A 22,998-nucleotide genomic window follows, 5' to 3' on the forward strand; every position below is an offset into this window, starting at 1 on the left:
CTATTTAGAACGGCTGTGAACAAATAAAAATTGCCATGATGATTGCCAACCTCCGAAATGGAGACGGTAGAATAGAATAGAATAGAATAGCTGCCTTTATTTTTACCTAGGAGGACGGAGTTAGGGCGCAGCCGGCCCTCTCTTACACTCAACCCTCCAATACGGTACTTAGAGAAGAAGACCATATTTTAATCCTTTCTCTTCATTCAATCTTCATTACCCATGCTTATTCCTTACTAGAAGTTAACTTGTGCAAGGGCCTATTTTAAAACTTCACAAACTGTAAGCTTGACGTAATGAAATCTTGAAGAATTGAAAATAGGCCTATAACCATCATCGGTTAATTAAGAATGTTTAAGCAAAATTTCAAGTGGAATTTTCACGTATCACTGTTTACTTTTGTGTGTGAATCCAGTTTGAGCTAAGTTGGATATCAGTGAAAGTGACCGGCACAGTGAAAATATGATTCCTGTGCGTTCTAATTGGACTATTTTCACTCAGCACTACCGAGCCGGTATGAAAAGTCCCATTGCAACTCAGGGGAATAATACTGTACTATCATTCTACCGTGATTACTTTCACTGAAACCAGAGATTAGCCTATAATAATATTACCATAGAGAAATCATATAGCACAAGAAGATATCTCATTGTATAGAGCATCATGTTCCAATTTTCAATGTTAACCCAAGCCGATAGTCCTAGTAGTTCCTTTTCGTGAAGCTAAATGAGACTCTGGTAGTCTCTCATACTGTGCCGTTATCACACTATCATCCCAACAAAACAGTAATAACAGACAGTAGTTGACAGTAATCGGCTTGAGTTCACAAAAATCGGCTTGAAATTTGAAACAAAAACTACCTATACCATGGAATATCTTCTTATTTTATATTTTCTTTATGATATTACTTATAGGGATTATAAATTAAATTATAGTATTCCATTTCTCTAAGCTAACACAGATATGGAAGAATTCAGCTTCAAACTGGCCATTCAACAGATGCTGACAGATTGTAATGAGTCTCACTATTGGAGGGGTGAAGAGAGCTGAGTAATAGTAAGAAAGGAGAGAGAGAATGTGTGTGAGGGTGAGTGAGAAGGGGAACAGTAGTAGAACTACAGCTGTAGCCTAACTAACGTTCCTCAACAGCTTTTTTGGGAAGAGGGGCTTCAACCAAGTTAAGTTGCTCCAAAGTCCAGCGCTTGAATCAGTTGAAGTCAGCCGCTTGGCCGGTCAAGTCATCTTTAAGTTTAGGACTTCTCTCTCAGGTTATTAGCTTTTGTGGGGACTTGGATTTTCAAATTTCCCGCCACTGGAATGACCGTTATACTGTCAACCCCCAAAACTCAAATTACCGCTAGATTTTGAAACTTTATTTCACAAACTTTCGTAGCCATACTAGAGTTTTGTAGAAGGGTCGTTTTCAAATTTTGGAGTTTTGAAGTTTCAGCTAACATTCGTACCAATACTAGAGTTTTGTAGAGGAGTAATTGTAATTTTGGAGTTGAGATTTAATTTCAAAAATAACAAGCACAATGAAGTCCAGTGTTGATAGTAGTACTGGAGAGAGTATTTTAGACGGTGTAGTTTGGAAAAATTGTAGTTTTTCGAGAAAAAATTGCTGTAAATTTCAAACGAAATCATGTATTTTCGCACTGACCGTCTTCCTGATTCACCTGTCTCAAAGCGAAGTGTCTGCCTTGAAATTACGTGAGTTGTATCATTATTCACGCTTTTGTTCCTCTTCTAATTTTTTTTCTATGAAAATAAATTTGATTCTTTGATCATTATATCGAGTGGGCTATTGTATTCTAAATCACTAACATCTAAAAATTGAGATTATATTATCATAGAGAGCAGATAGCATAAGAAGAGATCGTATGGTACATGTCGTTCATGTTCCAAGTCTCAAGACAATTTTTGTTAACTCAAGCAGATTACTGTAGACTACTGTCTATTATTACTGTTTTGGCCGGGTGAGAGTGTAAGAACGGCACAGTATGAGAGACTACCAGCGTCACATAGCTTCACGAAAAGTAACTAATGGGACTATCAGCTCAAGTTAACAGTAAAATTTGAAACATAAATTCCCTATACCATGGGATATCTTCTCATGCTATGTTTTCTCTATGATAATATGTTTCATTAGGCATTTCCGCATGCTACTGTAGAGTTTTGTCAAACCGTCCTTTCCAATAGATTTTCACTCTTCTTGACAGAAAGAAAATAACATTGCTTCTTATGGAAGGGTTCACACAATCATACAGTTGCCAATGTGTGAGATCTCCTACAAGAGCAGATTGCATATGACTTCACTTAATCGCGGTTAAATTTGATAGACGATAATATGTTGTAACCAAGATCAGAATAGCTGAATACCCACTCTGTTGATAAAACTGCACGGTAATCCTAGGATACATAGAATGGATTATTTGATCTTGAGATGCATTTAATCATTTTAATGCTTCAAAACTTACGATATTAAAATCAAATATTATTTAATTTCATACAATATACAACATGATATTCTATAATATAATGAAGGGAAGAGCTGGATTATACACGTACGTTTTAGGAAAATTATGTTTGACACATCATCACGTCTGAACTACTCTACTGATTCACTTCAAATTTTGCATATAGATTATTAATTTACTGAGGATTGTTAGAGGCCTATTTTAAATTATTCAATATTTAAGTAGATCAAGTTATCAATTTGTCAAGTTCCAAACTAGATCCTTGCGGAGCACGGGTTATTTGCTAGTATATGATGAAGATGAATATTCTCTATATTGGATATGCATTTCAATCATTAATGCATTCAATGCGTTAAAACTCACGATGCAATTACGAATTTAATCCTACGATGCATTTAATAATTTAGGCTAATGCAATCAATCCTAAGCTGCAATTTTAATCATTTAATGCGTTCAATCTCAAAATGCAAATTAGAAACAGGTTTTCAGTCTACCACCTCAGAAAATGAAGACAAAAACAGAGTAAAACTTTGTCACAGAGTGTATATGAAGCAAGTTTTTAGTGTTGTTATAATATAACTGTGTGAGATAGTTAAGTATTTAACACTGAGAGCGGAATGTTAACCAGTTTATTTCTGGTATCTGGCAAGGAAAGTGGTTTGAATGCACATAAATCGCGGTATTTAGGTATTTAGGTATTTAGGTCCCGCCTTATAAAATGCACAAGCCTTCAGTTAGATTCACGTTGTAAAGTCAGTAGGAATGATAAGATGGCGTGGTTGCCGATTCTCGGTTACCAACAACTTCTTTAGTTTCCAAGTTGAAGTAAAAAATACATTCTCTGCTGTATACCTGTATATAATCGCTATAAAACCTGTAATTCTTAAGAAAAGTTTGAAATTCTTTGTTACTATATAGTGAGTATCACGTTGTAAAGTCAGTAGGAATGATAGGACGGCATGGTTGTCGATTCTCTGTTACCACCAACTTCTTTAGTTTCCAAGTTGAAGTCAAAAATACATTCTCTGCTCATTACCTGTAGGCCTATGTAGTTTTGAAAAACCCTGAAATACTTTTTACTATAATTATTCCATTTTTGAAAAAGGTTGGAAAACGTTGATACTATAGTGATATTTACGATATAAAGTCAGAGGAAATTATAAGACGGCATAGTTGCCGATTCTCCGTTACCACAGCCTTCTATAGTAGATAGCTGTAATTCAAGTCATTCCTGTATATTTGATCTAAAATTGATGGTTGATTCTTGATATTAAAATTATCAATGTTATTTCAAATATATTTCATTCACCAAGAAAATACATCCTTCCATTATTTGATAATCAATTTTCGTAATTGATATCAAACATTTTGTTAATTAAAGATATTACTACTTAGTTCAAAAACAATCTAGGAACGTTGCGGAGCAAGGGAAGGATAGCGCTATCAGCTTTGTCAAATGATAGACAAGGATAGAGCAACAACAATGTTAATCAAATACTGCCATTATAACGTGAATCTCTCTATAGACTTCTTCTTCTCCTTCTTCTCAACCGGCGTTAAATACACTGGTATTAATAATTATATTTTGTCATTGTTGAAAAAGACCTGGGAACGTTGCAGAGCTAGAAAAGGATAGCGCTATCTGCTTTGTCGAATGATAGACAAGGATAGCTACACTATTGTCAATCAAATACTGTCATTACAACGTGGACCTAGCTGTACACAAAAATCTAAAAAAATCGCATAATTGCAAGTTGCAAATAATTGGAAAAATCTTGAATTCTTGTTTTGCATACATTTAAAGACAAGTTTAACAAAACTGACCATTTATTCAAATATTTTAACCTGGCGCTAACTGAGACGTTATATAACGCTTATTCCAGGTTACTAGGACATAAGCCAGCTTTTTCTATGTGTGAGAAATTGTATACGGTAGTGTGTGTTTCATTTGGACAGTAAGCTATATTTCTGAGCGTTAGTTCGCGTATGTGAGTGTGTACTTCATATAAATACAGTAAACCAACTTTGCGTGTGTGAGTTTGCGTATGTTAGTGTGTATTTCATACATACAGTAACCCAACTTTGTATGTGTAAGCTTGCGTATAATAGTATATTATGTTTCATATAATATTGAGAGAGTGTGTGTGAGAGACAGAGAGAGAGAGACTGACAGAGAGAGACAGAGAGAGAGAGAGAGAGAGAGAGAGAGAGAGAGAGAGAGAGAGAGAGAGAGAGAGAGAGAGAGAGAGAGAGAGAGAGAATATTTAGGTGAACAGGCCAATGAATCTCTATCTCTTGCGACAGCTTATTAACTAGTCAGCCTGTCTATTTTAGTAGGAGATTGTAATTATTTAATTGATAAATTAAAGTGATCTATGACCGGTTATAAGCCTATATAGTTGCGGTATCTTCAGCAAAACACTGAAACCAGACTTTTATTCGTGATTTTCAAAATATATTATCTGATAATAAGTTTTCCGTAGGTATTTTTAAGCCTCAAAGATGAAGTAATCATATATTAAAGGAAGAAATGATAGTGAAAGAAGATATAGATTTTATTTGCGTTGGAGAAGGAATATTTTACTTCCTCTATTGATTATTGTTAATAATAAGAAAAGTATTTGCAATTTTATGAATGTGATTACTAATCTATCAGAGCATGGAAAAATAATGTTTTAACTGCTTACTTATGGACCCTCTATGATAATATTGCTTGTAAGTTTATTAAATTGGTAACAGATATGAAATGACAAGATAGTATTATCATTTGTTATAATCGTTCATTAGTTATTGTGGCATTGTTTCCGTTAAATGACGTCATTTTATGGCGCTTGAAATGAATGGGCACTGTTTCACAACCACAAGTATCTAGAAAGCACCTTGACTTATTATAATGTATACTGTAGTTAAAAATAAGCCTATAATTTCCAGTTGTACAAAAATCTAAACACATGTTATGATAGGCTAACATGATGTTGCAACAAGCAGCTATAGTGAGGTCCACGTTATAGTGGCAGTAATTGATTAACATTGGTGTTGCTATCCTTGTCTATCATCCGGAAAACCAGATAGCGCTATCCTTCTCTAGCTCCACAACGTTGCCACTTGTCAGACAGTTTTTTTAACAATGATGATTTATAATAATTAATCAACAAAATATTTGATTATTCAAATTTTGAAAATTTGTTATCAAATCATTGAAAAATATATTTTCTTGGCAAATGGAATATAATCGATTATCCCAAACAAGAACAGTCAATATATTTTTCTACATCAGATATACCGGTATCAGCTATCCTCTAAAGAAGGTCTAAAGAAGGCGGTGACAAGGCAGAGAATCGGCACGCTTATGTCCTATCTTCCTCCATTGTCATTATTACGTGGACCTCAATACAACATACGATTCAAAAGTAATGTTAATTGGCTAGCTCTTCCCCTCCCACAAGTGTTGAAAATGGGAGTGACAACTCATGGCCAATCACAGCACAGAACGCCATTCTAGCCAGACAGCCAATCAGAGCCCTCCATTTTCTGATCATTCATTGTTCAATCATTTTCTTGGCAAATAAAAATATAATTGATTATTTTAAACAAGAATGAATAGTTAATCTCAATATTACATCAGATATACCAGTATCAGTTAACATCTATAGCAGGCAGTGACAAATTAGAATGTCGGCAACGTTGTTCTCCTACTTTTTTTCACTGCCTCGTGGACCTCAGTATATTATTTATAGAAAACATTTTGTTATCTTGAGTTTGCGTCTGACTCTTCTAAATTATTGGATGCATTCTAATGAATAAAACTAGAGAAAAACCACTTATTTCGTGTGAAATGTTAATAGAATGCCTCTATTATCAGACGAAACAGCTTGAAATTAAATCTTCAGAAAGATTTACTTTGAAAGAAAACTAAGTTTCAAAAATAAATACTTAACAATCACTCATACTAATCTCTGCAAAACAACTAAAAATTGCAATGTATCAGAATTATTTTTTCCAAAAATAATGTAGTCACCCTTGGAACACATAAAACAACAACTGCACAGTTCATGGTGAACTTTTTCTGCTTATAAATAATCGCCGATTAAACTAATCAGCATTCAGTAAACGCTCGTTAGGCTGGCGGCTTAATGTTAGGATCGACCTTCACCGATCAACTATGTAGACCAGACTGGAATATTTAAAGTAAAATAAGAGGAAAAATTGATACCGTACAAGCTAACTAACCAACTGGCTTTAAGTGAATTTGATTTCGCAAAATCTAACCCTGACCGCACTTGGATGGAAGACCCGTTTATGCACTTAACTGCAATTAGGTTCAGTGGAGATTTATGAGCTACTATAGAAGAGTAGTCTAAGTGCCGGTTGCACAACAGCCGGTTAAATTTTAACCGTGATTAGTTCCACGAGAACCAATCAGAGAAGCCGTCTTATCAAGAAGGCCTTCTCTGATTGGTTCTCGTGAAATTAATCACGGTTAAAATTTAACCGGCTGTTGTGCAACGGGGCCTTAGTGATATAGTGAGGTCCACGTTATAATGGCAGTGGAGAAAGATAAGAGAACTACGTTGCCGATCCTCTGTCTTGTCAATGCTGACGGTAGCTGATATAGGTTTATCGATGTAATATCATCGGTTCATTCTCGTTTAAAATAATCAATTATATTTTATTAAGCAATAAATTATATTTTTCAATAATCATAATTAATATTAATAATCGAGATGAAATATTTTGTTTATCAATGATAGATTGTTAAAAGACGATCTAGCAACAGAGCAAAGCGGGAAAGAGATAGCGCTATTCGCTTTGTTGAATAATAGACAAGGATAGCAATACCATTGCTAATCAAACACTGTCATTATAACGTGGACCTCGCTACAGCGGGTAACCTGTGCTCTGCTAGGGTCTAATCAAGAACTTGTCAAACTGAAATCTTGAAGAGTTTTAAATATAGACTACTAGCCGTCAGGCTCGCTTCGCTCGCCATATCCGTCTAGCTAGGGGGCTCTGCCCCCTGGACCCCCGACTGGATCGTCCAAAAATGAGATCAGCAGGCTCGCTTCGCTCGCCTGCATTTTTCATTTGGGCATTTTTATCGTAATGTTAGGACAATCCAGTCGGGGGTCCAGACTATACGTCTGGCTAAACGGATATGGCGAGCGAAGCGAGCCTCACTGCTAGTAATATAACATTCCCAGGATTGAAGTAGCAGTGCCCAATCAATTTTTCCGCATAAATGCATTTAAATCTTCAACTTGGTGCCAACCTAACAAAGTCAACTCAACTTAATGCCAACCTGACAAAATTATTAATTTAGTTGCCAGTTAACAACTGTTTCGAAGAGGTACTCTATCTAGATTATAGTTCTATAGTAACATATGATATGGAAATTTCAATTATAATTAAGAGATTGGGAGAAGAAGAATATACGTGCTAAAAGACGAACTTTAAACCCTTAAAAACAACCCTTAGAGTTAAAATATTGAGAAAAGATTTCTTAGTGCGCCTCTAAAAGGGCCAACTGAACATACCTACCAAATTTGAACGTTTTTTGGTCCGGTAGATTTTTAGTTATGCGAGTGAGTGAGTGAGTGAGTGAGTGAGTGAGTGAGTCAGTCAGTCAGTCAGTGAGTGAGTGCCATTTCGCTTTTATATATATAGATAGATAACCATCTATCAAAATTGCAAAATTTCAAGTTAATCAGTTAAGTAGTTGAGACGTGATGATGCTTCATTCGTGAATTTCCTATCCCGTACGTGTATAAGCCAATTCTTTCCTTTATTATATCATAGATCATAGATGATTGGAAAGAGCACACACAAGGTTTCAGTTTTTGAAATATTCTACTTTTACTTTTCCCTCATAATTTGAGTGGATCTCGTGTGACCTTCAGTTATAATTTCGAATCCAGTCAGGCAGCTTTGCAAGCAGAGTACAATGACCGATAGTGAGCTCCAAGTTATTATGGCAGTGGAGAAAAATAGGAGACCAGCTTTGCCGATTCTCTGCCTTGTCACTGCCTTCTATAGAGGATTGCTGTTACCGGTATATCTTATGTAATATTAACTGTTTATTCTTGTTAGAAATGAGGAATCATATTTTTTCTTCAAGAAGATATATATTTCAATGATGGATCTAAATGTAGGCTATGCAGGCAACAATTCAAATACAAAATTAATAAAGTTATGCTCCTGTTTCCAGCGAGGATCGTAGAAATCAGCTGCAAAAATATTATTCTAAAGAAATAGATCACTGGTTGAAGGAAAATGGTGATATACTGGAATCTTTTTGATGATCTTAAAAAATAGTTGTTTACCCCAAATCAGAAATAATCATACAAAAAACCATAATAATAATAGGAATTAAAATAATATCAAATCGAAATAGTAATAAATCTAAATGAATAGTAATAATCAAAACAGAAAAATCACACAAAATAAAACATAAATAATAGTAATGAAAATTGCTGTATCTGGAGAAATTTTTCAATAGGTTTCTTTTGTTATTCATATTTAATAATATGTTAATTATCAGTAATTTTTAGTAATATTGTATTTTTTGTTTTTAGAATAGAATTATAATTATAATTTCTTTTTAGTTTTATGAAATATCACAAACTCGCATCCGCGTTCAGATTCTTTCTTTGCGGATGCTAATCTTTCCATAAAATGTTATTTATATTTATGTTTGTGAACTGTATTTTGAATGGAAATAATTAATAATAATTTTCTATAATTGTGATTAAATATTATGTTGATTAATCATAGTTTCACATTGTTAAGAACCGATCTGGCAACGTCGCAGAGCTAGAAAAGGATAGCGCTATCTGCTTTATCGAATGATAGACAAGGATAGCTACACTCATATCAAATACTGGCATTATAACGTGGACCTTAACGTGGGCTTTTAAGTGGGTAATGAGACGGATGATATGATAGACTAGGATAGCAACACTTATGTTAATCAAATACTTCCATTATAACGTGGGCTTTCACGTGGATAATAACTGTAATGAGAAGTATGATTATAAGAGATTAGTAGTCCTACAGCTTTAGGTTGGTTCCTAACCACCGGAAAGTAACTTTGATACTAATAAATGCATGGTATTTAGAGAGTTCGATTTTGATGTGGTCACCCTAAAGGTGCGTACAGATATACGCGCCGCGAACATGAGCAATTCACTTTTAATCAGTTGACTATATCTGTATTTTTACAGAAACGGTAAGATACAGATATAAAAAGCTTGGCATCAGCTGATTAAAAGTGAATTGCTCATGTTCGCGGCGCGTATATCTGTACGCACCTTTACAAAGGGTGTAACAGGCGCATGGAGCTTAACTTATATCTTATCGATAGCTTATCAGGCCTACTATATTAATTCTAGTATGTTGTGTGAAGATACAAGAGTATATCTTATTCAAGAATAAAAATGGTAATTTATCTTTTCTTTGTATTTCAGCCCCGTATATTTCGCCCTGTAAAAAGAGTGACGTTGATTTGGACGCCTGTGTTGTAAAGCATGGTCAGCAGGCTATACCAAAATTTATTAATGGTAAGTGTGATTTCTGAAGAATTTTGTTAAATTTCATTCAATTTATCATCATGAATTTCCTTGTTACCCTTAGCACATTCTCATATAGGCTTCTCCTTTTATTGTACTCCTTATTGTTAATACCTCTTCTTATTATTAATTGTTATGTAATATCTTGAGAGGTCTTCCTTAATTGCCTAAAGGATAAGGATATCTTAGTCCAAGAATGAATATGCTCATATTTCATATCATATATTATGTATGTCATTTAAAATAATATTATCATAATTATTTCATGTGTTATTCAAACTCCGTTGATACAGTACTTTATTCATTTATCTACAACACTTCTTATAGTACTGTGAATCAAATTGCAATATTTCATCTTCCGATCGTTCAATGCATAGGCGGTTTATAGACAGGGAAAGTAGAGAAGGCAAGCTACTGGAGGCCAGTGTTTTGTATCATGTCACTTTCCACCAATTTCCGTATACCAAGCATGTGCTTGTGTGTCATTTTTCTTCTGTTTCCATTTTTATTACCGTAATCATGTGTTAATGCTTATAGTAGATAGGAACTGATGAAAAGTATGTTTAGAAAAGCACTGGATGCCAGTAGCCTACTTGCCGTATCCACTTTCCCCGTCTATAAGTCACTTTTGATCAATCTGAAAATAGCTAGTTAAAAGATATTTTAGTAGAAGTGAGGGAATGTAGCATGTAATTCTTTTGTTTAAAACGGCTTATAGACGGGGAAAGTAGAGAGAGATGGCAAGTTACTGGCAGCCAATGATTTTTTAATATGTTACTGCCTACCATCTTCCATCTATAAGACATCAATAAAGAAATTGGAAAATTCGCATTGAATGGAAACTTTATGGAAAGTGCTGTAAAAGTCCAGGTATATCAATGCGATTTTTAAGATCTATAGCTCTCTTATTTGTCATATAACAAAAAAAGTACACAAAATTCAATAGAATTATATTATCTACAAGAAAGGTTATTAGCAGAATTAGTTTAGGACCAATCAGAAGTTATAGTCGAAAAGGTGAAGAATCTATCAATTTTCAGGAACAACTTAACAGTTTTTTAAGCTCTATAAGTCACTTATTTATCGTATAACAAACACACTAGATACACGAAATTATAGTGAATTTCATCATCTTCAAGAAAGGAAATGATCAAAATCAGTGCACGATGGACCGTTTAGAAGTTATAATCAAAAAACTAATTAGAAGATCTATCGATTTCAAGTACCACGATATGCAACTCATTCGTTTTTGAAGCTCATCATTCTCTTATTTGTTAAAAAAACAATCATTTTTAACTACTCGAAATTATAGGAAAATTTATTTTCTACAAGAAAGGTCATATATTAAATTATTGTACGATGGACCGTTCAGAAGTTACAGTCAAAAAACTGAAAAATCTGCCGATTTTTGTTAGCATCAAGCAGTCAGTGTTGGAAAATCACTGAGGCTTGAGGCTTTGATTCTGACTGAGCCTTCCCTTGAGACGGGAGAAATTGCTGGAGAGAGGTGCACGAATCCTAGCGGCAGTTTTTGGAACTACTGAGACAAAACTAGAGAAATTCTGCCGCCAGGTGGCAGACTAGTACGGACACAAAATTACCCCGCAGTATTCAAACTCAGTAATATGATAATATGATACATTTTCGCATTTACATTGTTTTAATTGGTGAGATACTATTATTAATTAATTGTACTCCACTGTATTCTATTGTACTCTATTCTTCCACCTGCTTTTAACATGGATTTTCCTCTTGTCCTTCTAATAGTTTTTTCTATTTAGCAGCCCAACACTTTGCTCTTTCTATGTTATTTCTCTCCTTCTTCTTTTTATTTTTCTTTTCTTCTTCTTCTTCTTCTTCTTCTTCTTCTTCTTCCTTCTCAATCTTTTCTCTCTTGTTATGTTTCTTCCTTTTCTTTATCGCCCCTTCTCTTCTTCTTCTTCTTTTTTTCTTCTCTCTCAGGCTCTCATCCTTTCATAACTCCTACATCACCTCTTCCTTCTTTTCCTCCACCTCCTCCTTTTCTTCTTCTTCTTCTTCTTCTAATCCTCCTTCGGCTTCTCCTCCTACTTTACCACCTCTACTTCTTCGCCTACTCCATTTTTTCCAAGTCATTTCATAACTCCTATATCTATCCTCTTCCTCCTTTTCACCTTCTCCTTCTTCTTCTTCTTCCTCTTCATCATAATCAAAAGATCATCATATTTCTAGGTATAGAAAAAACAGGATTGAATGCAAGTCTGCTTCTTATTTTCTTTTTCTCTCTTCTTCTTTCATTTCCTATTCATTATCTTTCCTTGCCAGAAAATAAATAGCAAGAGACCCCAAAATCTATCCTTCCTGAATGTATTTATCTTGCAAGCGACCCCAAATACACCCAGGGTACCATAAATCTGGACCCCCAGAAGTCACTAAGCTTTATTCTATTACCGCATAATTTCATAGTACAATTTTATAGCATGCTGTGAATTTCATACATGATTTATTTCAATTCATTACCCTCTTTAAACGTTTTTCCGGTATTATTGCATTGAATTCAGTAGTATTATTTTGAAAATAATTCTATATTTATATTTCAGGTGACCCAAAGTACAGGGTACCAAAGCTGGATCCCCTCGAAATCACAGAGCTAGTTGTAAACCAGGGCACCAGACAAATTGGTCTATCTCTACGATTGAAGAACACTAAAATCTACGGACTTAGAAACGCCAAATTCGTCAAATCAACGTAAGTGCAACATCGGAATAGAATAGAGAAGGGATATTCCTTTCATCAAGTCAAAATAAATACTGTATTTTTATACTAGCAGGAAATCCGTGCTCTGCAAGTGTCTATTTTAAAACATGACAAACTGAAAATAGGCCTATAACCATCCTCGGTTAATTAAGAATCTATATGCAAAATTCCAATCTAATCAGTTGAGTAGTTGAGACGTGATGATGCGTCAAACATAATTTCCCTATCCCGCACGTGTATAAGCCAGTCTTTACTTTATTACAGTACCGGTATAGAAAATATTACAATAAACACATTCAATTGAAGGATAATAGAAAGTACCATATATTATCAACAAAATTACGATGTTTGTTATAGAAATAGTGTAATAGAAGTTTCTATGAACTGCAAATTACAAAAAATATACTTCATAGCATGTTTGTTGACTGGTACCTTACAAGAATAAAACAAAACTTTCAATAGTAAGTATAATGCTTGCATTACATTTAAAAAATAATCATGATAGAATAGTTCAAAATTAGACCAATCATTTCAGGTAGGTACTATACTATTAAAATTAGTCACTGTATCAAATGGTGAGAAAAAACATACAGAATTTATTGATGGAAAAGTAAAATACTGACGACTTTCAAAAAGCTCAAAAGTGACTCGCAGAGTATTTATTCAAGTATTATTTATTATTCTTGTCTCCCATTTATGTATGCCTTTGAATAAATCTGTGAGTAGAACATTAAATAAATACTTTTCGTGTAGTTGAGAAGTTGATATTGTGGTAAATATTCATATTAAATAAAAATACTAAGAAATCGTCAAAAAACCTCAGATTTTATCAAAATCTGTTTATTCAATAATTAAATAAATGTATCAAGTTTATCAAATCAACGTTACAGTGCTTTATCAGAATAGCAATAATTATTATATTTAGTCAGCCTAGTTAATCTTCTTCATTTTACATTCATAAATGGGTTTGAATGAATAGAAAATATTCTCTCTTTGGAGGAAAGATAGTATAAGAAGATATCCCATGGTATAGGGCGTTTTTGTTCCAAATTTCACTGTCGACTCAAACCGATAGTCCTAGTAGTTCTTTTTCGTGAAGCTATGTGACGCTGGTAGTCTCTCATACTGTGCCATTCTTGAGCTGCGTTTACACCAAAGTTATTTAGAAAATGTTTAATTCTCCTTCCTTATAGATTCTATTAGATTGAACATAACTTATCCTACACATGATAAACATATGTGTTTGTCATGTTCCGTTCAATCTAATAAGATCTATAAGGAAAGAAAAATAAACATTTTGTAAATAACTATGGTGTAAACCTAGCTTTACACTCTCGCCCCAACAAAACAGTAATTGGTTAAATTAACGTAAAATTGGCTTGTTTTTTGGAACATAGACGACCTATATCATGAAATATCTTTCTAGGCTCTCTTTCCTCTATGGTTTAATAATGGATGTTAGTAGAGGCAACAAATGCGCAAATAAAGGTATAGAGGAAAAAGTTTGGAACATAATTTTCAACTCCACAGCTCTTTTGAAAATAGTTAGAGGAATAACATATCAAAAGTCCTCACCCCTACTAAAATGGTGGGGGTGGTTTGAAAGTACCATTTTTTTCATTTTTCGCATGGAAAAAATGTAAAGGACAAATCTTGTTGGTAATTTTGTAAGCTTCAATTTAGCAGAGAATACAACTACTATACTTATACTATACTATACATAAGATGCATAGTTTCCGTGATATATGCGAAAAATGAAAAAATGGTACTTTCAAACCACCCCCACCCCTTTAGCACAGGGGGTAGGGGTGAGGAATTTTGACCTGTTAATCCTCTAACTATCCTTAAAAGAGCTGTGGAGTTGAAAATTGTGTTCCAAACTTTTCCCTCTATAATCTTTCGTTGACTGGACTATATACCATATTTGAAATATGGATATTTTCTCAATACACATTCAACAAATTCATGTAAACTGGAGGAAATTTGATGCACTTTGTTTCAGAACCGATTTTAAGCGTCGGCACTGTGACTGGCATGTGAATTTCGATAGAATCCAGCTAATTGGCAAATATATAGTAGATGGAAAAATTCTTGTTCTGCCTATAAGTGGCGAAGGACCCTGCAACGTTACTATAAGTACATACTTAGAGTAGGCTACTTAAGTACTAACTTCAAGTACTTGAGTACCAAGTTCATAAAAATATCATGATCGGTTCTCACACTCATACTCAACATATTCACAAAAGCATCAACTACTAAGTCATTGGAAACGGATTTAAAAATCATAGATAACTTTCAAACATTTGTAAAAGTACTCAATTATATTTATTTCTATTTTCATTACAGCATATTCCCTTATCATATTATCACACATGATACCATGAAGCATATCATACACTACTCACATGAATATCATTCAAGAAATTAACTTTTATTCTTTATTGATTCATACAATAAGTACATCATCAAAATGATAGGGAGAGAAAAAATAAGGTAACCTTGTGCTATTCCTCTCCCAAATTTAGATAAGGTTACACATAGTCCGAAATAGGTCAAGTCTTGTAGTTGTTCACTTCACAAAATTTTCAGTAAAAAATCCAATAAAACAGTTTCATACAATAACCCATTATCATAAAACAAAGGCCTACTTATACAAAAAAAACAGAAGTACCTACATTTTTTATCAGGATTCCTTATATTTCATAGACTCTATAGATTTATTGATTTTTGAACTAGGCCCTATAAATATCTCAAGTCCACCCCAACACTCTAATGGCACACTGGGGAGTGGCAAAGAAGAAGAGCCATATGAATATGTATTCTTCACACTATTTATTTATTTATTCAATTTTTATTCCAAAATAAAAAAACACTACATTTTTTGAACCTGAAATTAATAAGAAAAAGGTAAAGAGCTAAATAATGTAAAAAAACATAATTCATTAAAATGATTGATTAGAACCAACAGGCACAGCCCAAAACGGTTCCTTCCCCGAATTTCGATTCACAAACTAGTTTGAAAAGTAGGTTAAAGCTTCGTTTACACCAAACTTATTTACAAAATGTTAATAACTTAATCCTTATAGATTCTATTAGATTGAACGGAACTTGACAAACACATTTCACTTTTTGTGTAGTTGAGAAGTTGATATTGTGGTAATTATTGAATGAAAAAGAACTATTTTTTAGTCTTTTTCATTCAATACAAACACATTGTTCATCATGTGGATGATAAGTTATATTCAATCTGATACAATATATAAGGATTAAGTTATTAACATTTTGTTAATAGCTTTGGTGTAAACGCAGCTAAAGTTTCATCTCTCTATATAAATCTATCATGATTATCAAGATGAATTATCAGTTCTTCTATATATAGGAATGTATGTGTGTTAGTTATGTGTAACCTTATCTAAATTTGGGAGAGGAATAGCACAAGGTCACCTTATTTTTTCTCTCCCTTTCATTTTCATAAACTTATTGTATGAATCAATAAAGAATAAAGATAATAATTTTTTCTAACAACAAAATATTTGAAATAAATCTTCACCTCTTTTTCAGCCTCTTCGTCAATCCCTGATTAGAATTTTTCCACCAAGAGTAATTTTCAAAATATGCCATATTCGTTCCAAACTCCACAAATAGAACTGTTGAAAGTAGGCTACTCAAAGTCGAGTAAATATTCAAACACAAACGAGTGAATACTGAAGTACTATAGTGAGGTCCACGTTATAATTGCAGTGGAGAAAGATAACAGAACAACGTTGCTGATCCTCTGTCTTGTCAATGCCTTCTATGAAGGGTAACTGATACCGTTCATTGATGTAATATTAACTGTTCATTCTCGTTTAAAATAATCAATTATATTTTATTAAGCAAGAAACTATATCTTTCAATGACTTCATAATGAATTTTCATAATCAAAATTAAATATTTTGTTGATCAATTATTAATTCTACATTGTTAAAAACCATCTGACAACAGAGCAAAACGAGAAAGAGATATATTTAATTATATATTTATATAATTATATTTTTCAATAATTTCATAATGAATTTTCATAATTAAGATTGAATATTTTGTTAATTAGTTATTTATTCCACATTGTTGAAAGACGATCTGGCAACAGAGGAAAGCAAGAAAGAGATAGCTCTATCCGCTTTGTTGAATGATAGACAAGGATAGCAATATCATTGCTAATCAAACAGTGCCATTATAATGTGGACCTCACTATACACCTCGGATTAATTAATTCATACTTTCAATCCAGAGTAGCATCTCCATATGCCATATTTTTCCTACATTCTGTAACAATTAATTCATTCTTTCATTTCAGAGTAACATTTTCATATGCCATATTCGTCTCGTACATTTTGTATTAATATTCGTCATTTCTATCAATTATTTTCCATACTTCATATCCAACTAACATGCTCGTTACTAACCATGCTGTTCTAGGACAGATCTGGTGAAACGCCATATTGAGTGGGACTTCACTATAGACTGGATTCAGATACTGGGACGATATGTGGTTTCGGGCCAAGTCCTTGTGCTTCCTATCACTGGCGAGGGAGCTGCTAACGTCACCATAAGTAAAACAACATTTTGAGGGAAATTTTGTCCCTAAATTCCCACCGGATTCCTAATAAATACTTGAGTTAACTCAGCTTCAAGTACCTTAATTGGGGAAAATTTGTGTCTTGAAATTCCCACCAGATGGGAGCCGGTAACGTCACCATAAGTAAAACAACATTTTGAGGGAAATTTTGTCCCTAAATTCCCACCGGATTCCTAATAAATACTTGAGTTAACTCAGCTTCAAGTACCTTAATTGGGGAAAATTTGTGTCTTGAAATTCCCACCAGATTGGAGCCGGTAACGTCACCATAAGTAAAACAACATTTTGAGGAAATTTTGTCCCTAAATCCCACCGGATTCCTAATAAATACTTGAGTTAACTCAGCTTCAACTACCTTAATTGGGGAAAATTGTGTCTTGAAATTCCCACCAGATGGAGCCGGTAACGTCACCATAAGTAAAACAACATTTTGAGGGAAATTTTGTCCCTAAATTCCCACCGGATTCCTAATAAATACTTGAGTTAGCTCAGCTTCAAGTACCTTAATTGGGGAAAATTTGTGTCTTTAAATTCCCACCAGATGGGAGCCGGTAACGTCACCATAAGTGAAACAACATTTTGAGGGAAATTTCTGTCTTAAATTCACCAATAAATCTTGGGCATTTCATTCAATTCATTCATATTCCAATAACATTTTTCCATTTTTACCATCAGGATTCAAGGGGCGAGTTAACATAGACACAACACATTATTACATGATAATTTCATAAACTTGGAAAAGAATTGTCTCAGTTCAAAACAATAAGATTTCTAAATTCATTGAAAGGTTTATTTTTGTAACAATACATACATGTCCTCAAGTACCACATTCATTCCTCAATTTCAATTCAATAAAACATTTTGCATCAATAACCATCTATGTTTATGCATTTTTATACAAATATTATGACTCACATATTATAAATTATTCTCAATTTTAGTACCGTACCTATTGAATGAGTTTTCAAAATCATATTATTACATACATTCGAATTCATGGTTTGAATACCGTACTTTTTAAAATGTATAATATTATTTTCAACTGTAGGTGATGCCCACATAAGTTCTAGACTTGTTCAATGTTCATAAGAAGGAGGATAAAGTGAGATTGTCTATATTTTAATGTAGAAGCTCAAGGAAAGTACTGTTGAAAAATCTAGAATGTTGTGTAATTGCATAAAATTTAAATGTTCGAGGAAATATTTCATTTAAAATTCTAATAAAACATAGTCTATAGTCTACAAAAGGGAATAAACAATTGACAGTATTATTTTATTTGATTTTTTAAAATAATTTAATAGGTAAAGTTTATGTGTTTCTATCATAGCAAGTTCAATCTATTGATTACTTTCCTTAATTTTTGCAGCCGATTTGAAAATCACCTACAAATATGACTGGGATCTGATCAAGAAGGCCAATGGCAAAGAGTACATGAACTTCACTAAGAGCGAAATCAACTTTGAAAATGGAAGGACTTATTTCAAGCTCGAAAACTTGTTCAATGGAGATAAGACACTAGGTAGGTTGATAGGTTTCGACCCTCGAAAATCCAGGTTACAATGATCTTATTGGCTGCTACCCTACAGTGATGTCATTGAATTCAAATTCAATTTTGATAAGCCACAACACTTTACAACTGGCCATGTCAACAGGTATTGAAAAATTCATAAAATAAGTGAATAGAATAACAGAAGCTTACAAAAATATAGCACCTCACATAAATTATAATATTCTTCTACACTTCACAATCACCTTTTTAAAGTATTTTTTGATGAAGTCAGCATCTGATTTGTCATCTTCACTTTTTGTGTAGTTGAGAAGTTGATATTGTGGTGATTATTCATATTGAATGAAAAAGACTAAGAAATTGTCAAAAACAATTTGACAATTTCTTAGTCTTTTTCATTCATTTGTCATCTTGGATCGAACTGAAGTGAGATTCATGTTTTAAAGCCAGCGCCTGATTATGATAGAGGTAAATGAGAATTCGCTTAATGATTGAAATTTGCTATAAAAAACAACCGGTATTCCAGACATCTCTACAATATACAATGCTGGACTCCTCCAAAAAAATAGACCATATCAATATCTAGTGGATATTTTGTCTAAAAATTCTTCTTCTTCTTCTTCTTCTTTCAATCAGGGATTAGGCTATTGCCTGTTCCGACTCACATTCAGCTTGTAATTAGAATAAAAAAATAATAATAAATAGAATCTATAAATTAATAACACCAATATTATCTAATGTAATATCATCATAAGCATCACTACAATCTACTGTTTTCATTTTATAATAAATATAATGATCATTGCCATCTTTTTCGTGGCCTGCCTATGTCTCTTTTGCCTACCGGTTTATACTTGAAAATTCTTTGAGGAAGCCTATCAGCTGACATTCGTTCCACATGCTCTTTCCATTGCTGACGATAAGATGCAACTCTCTCATTCAGGCAGAAGATATTCAGCTCTTTCCGTATATCCTCATTCCTGATGTGATCTCTTCTGTCACAGCCCATAGTTCTGCGAAGAAATCTCATCTCAGCTGCCTGCACTTTACTCTCAAGTGGCTTTGATGTTACTCACGATTCACTACCATAGAGTAGTAGTGGAGCTGCCATTGTCTTATAAAATTTCATCTTGTGGTAGCTTTCTTTCCCAATGTCCTACTGATACTTCCACAAATCATTTGGAATCTTCCTACCTTCTTCTCTACATCCAATTCATCTTTATAACTAATTTCACAACCCAGATATGTGAACTGAGACACCTGCTCCAATACCTTGTTGTCTATCACAATCTTTGATCTTATTGGGTAATTTCCCTTAAAAGCCATGATTTTGGTTTTCTCCTTTGTCTTCTTCTCTTTTTGTCCCAAACATTTCCTTCTATCACGGGTAGACAAGGCTCGTAGCTGCAGTGAAAGCAACTCGTCTAGGGGAGAAACCCCTACACAAATCCTGTGAGTCCAGGCGCAGCAAGGTGGCGGCCCCACCGCTGGACGCCCCACCTGCGCAGCGTTCGTACCGCGGCCAGGGGATCGAATCAATTACTGACAAACTCACAAACAGCCTCTAAAAATTTGATGAAAAAATAACTTAAATGACTGTCAATGAGCTGAAAAAATAACTTATGTGACCTATGATTTAGAACCTAGTTTTGATTATTACACCATTATAAGTCTCTCTGAAGTGATCTCTATTATCATCCTAGTCTATTAGGAACCAGTTTCAGCTGTTACACTATTATATCAGTCTCTCTATAGTGAGGTCCACGTTATAATGACAGTATTTGATCAATTTTGGTTTTGCTATCCTTGTCTATCATTCGACAAAACCGGTGGTACTATCGTTTTATAGGTCCACAACGATGCCAATTATGTTTTTGAAAGTGTAGAAATATAAGTAATTAAAGCAGAGAATCGGCATCGCTATTCTTCTATCTTCATCCACTGCCATTATAACGTGGACCTCACTATAGTCTTATATATTATAATACTTAATCTTACATCTATATTTTCGCATGATTTATATTCTGTACCGTTTATAATTTTGTGTATTATCATTATACAGAATATCATTGAATCAATTGTGTATTTTTTCTTATGCTATGTATAATTTCTACTGTAAAATGTTTTTGATATGCAATGGGTCTGTCTAGAACTAGCACGGAATAAAAATCAATAAATAATTATTATCACTATTAAATTCTATAAAACTTTTAAGTGAAAAAGCACTCACATTATTTGATGTGGCGACGTCCGTTTCGTGCTGGTATCGCACATTTTCAAGCCAAACAGGAACCCTGGCTTGAAAATGTGCGATACCAGCACGAAACAGACGTCGCCACATCAAATAATGTGAGTGCTTTTTCACTTAAAAGTTTTATAAAATTTAATAGTGATAATTATAGTGGAAACAAGATGGATAACCAACAACAAATAATTATTATTAAACGAGAATCCAACGAGAATCACTTCTATACTAGGTACTGCAAATTAATACTGACAACAGGGTAAACAGCTAGATGGAAATTCGATTATGGTAATTCGGGGTGAATATTACAGCATTTAATTTGGATTCTCATTTAATAATAATTAATTATTCATTATTATTTAAATAATTGCAATATCTCAGTAATTACCATCTGTAAAAATCAATCAATCCAAAGTTATCAATCAATCTCAATCATAATTTAATCTCTATTATAGTGCATGTTTTTGGTGTATTTTCTAAAGTTTCCGTTACGTTTACAGGAGACAACATGAACTACTTCCTGAACGAAAACTGGAAGGAAGTTACCCAAGAGTTGGGACCAGCAGTTGGGGAAGCTATCAGTGAAGTTTTCCGGCTACTTCTCACAAATATCGCCGACCTTGTTCCCTACGAATACATATATCCCGACTAAATATCACATAAAATACACTTTCTTCTTTTCAGACTGATAGCACCGCTTACATCGCAATGAATACATAAAATATATTCAGACTGATGAGCGCTGCTTATATTTAGCTTAATACATATATACTTTACAACATACTTCTTAGCTCTTTACTATAAACTGTCATCCTCAGCATTGATTGGATGAAAAGAGTCGAAAAAAGAGAAATTAATGAGAAAGGAAGAAAAACGTATGGCATTCATTCAAACAAAATTAACACATTGTTACATTGAAAAAGATTCAGATTACAGTAAGAGGGGCATTAGATTGAATGGAAAGGAAAAAAATGGATAGGAATCTTTATTCAAACAAAATTGTTACAATGAAAAAGATGTAGACTATGGAAGTATTTGATTGAATACGAAGGAAGCAAGAAGATAGCTTCTTCATAAAAACCAAATTGTTAGAATGAAGAAAAATATGTAGACTATAAGAAGCATTTGATTGAAAGGAAATAGAGAAATTCATTTTTTCATTCAAAAGAAATTGTTAGGATGAAAAATATGGAGCATTTGATTGAAAGGAAAGAAATTAATTTTTAATTTAAACTAAATTGTTACAATGAGAAAGATGTTGGCTATGGAAAGCATTGATTTTATGAACAAGGAATGTTGACAGTTTGTAGTCTATCTCACTCTAGTGCTAGCCTAATTTAGCTTCTATCTCTATTTTGTAAATATATTTCTATCTCAGTATTGTATAATCATTAAAATCATGTATATTTAGAATATTCTGAGAGTTGGTTGTTTATTTTATCACCTAAACTCTCATCTGTTTTTCTTATCTACCCATCATTCTAAAAACAGTATTTAGATAGAAAAATAATTTCTTCTTCTATATACCGTGATTCTAACTAAATTGGTCTAAGGAACAGAAGAAGTTTTGTAGCCTACTAGATCCTGTTTTTGCTGCCCATTATAGCTTAATACCTCTACCGTAACTAATTTATTTATTTATTAGAACAGTCACAAACACGATATTTGGAAAGAGAAACAGGCAATTGCCCAAAACTTCTTCAATTCCTTGATTTTGGCACATAAATAGTCCAAAGTGAGGTTAAGTTTAAAATTTCTGTTTTCACCAAAGATTAACACTCAGAGAATACGTATTCGAGATATGACTGATGAATTTTGAATTTCGAAGGGTTGATAAGAGCCGGAAATAA

The 22,998-nt window shown here is 33.4% G+C and overlaps 1 protein-coding gene across 2 annotated transcripts; it reads left to right on the top strand.

Annotated features, from left to right (window-relative positions):
* The first annotated feature begins 1,148 nt into the window (after positions 1-1,148).
* Positions 1,149-22,563, top strand: LOC111043685 (protein takeout). 2 transcript variants are annotated; one of them, XM_022328701.2, is made up of 6 exons: positions 1,149-1,710; positions 9,941-10,033; positions 12,622-12,769; positions 17,237-17,370; positions 18,763-18,915; positions 21,649-22,563. In XM_022328701.2, exons 1-6 carry the CDS (start codon positions 1,536-1,538, stop codon positions 21,798-21,800), a joined length of 855 nt encoding a protein of 284 aa, XP_022184393.2. In that variant the 5' UTR covers positions 1,149-1,535; the 3' UTR covers positions 21,801-22,563. The 2 variants fall into 2 exon arrangements, with proteins under 2 accessions (XP_022184393.2, XP_022184394.2); XM_022328702.2 differs by lacking the exon at positions 17,237-17,370 and adding an exon at positions 14,781-14,914 and having other exon boundaries at positions 1,156-1,710.
* Positions 22,564-22,998: the final 435 nt, after the last annotated feature.

Source organism: Nilaparvata lugens, chromosome 13 (assembly GCF_014356525.2).
Source record: "Nilaparvata lugens isolate BPH chromosome 13, ASM1435652v1, whole genome shotgun sequence".
NCBI classification, from domain to species: Eukaryota; Metazoa; Arthropoda; class Insecta; order Hemiptera; family Delphacidae; genus Nilaparvata; species Nilaparvata lugens.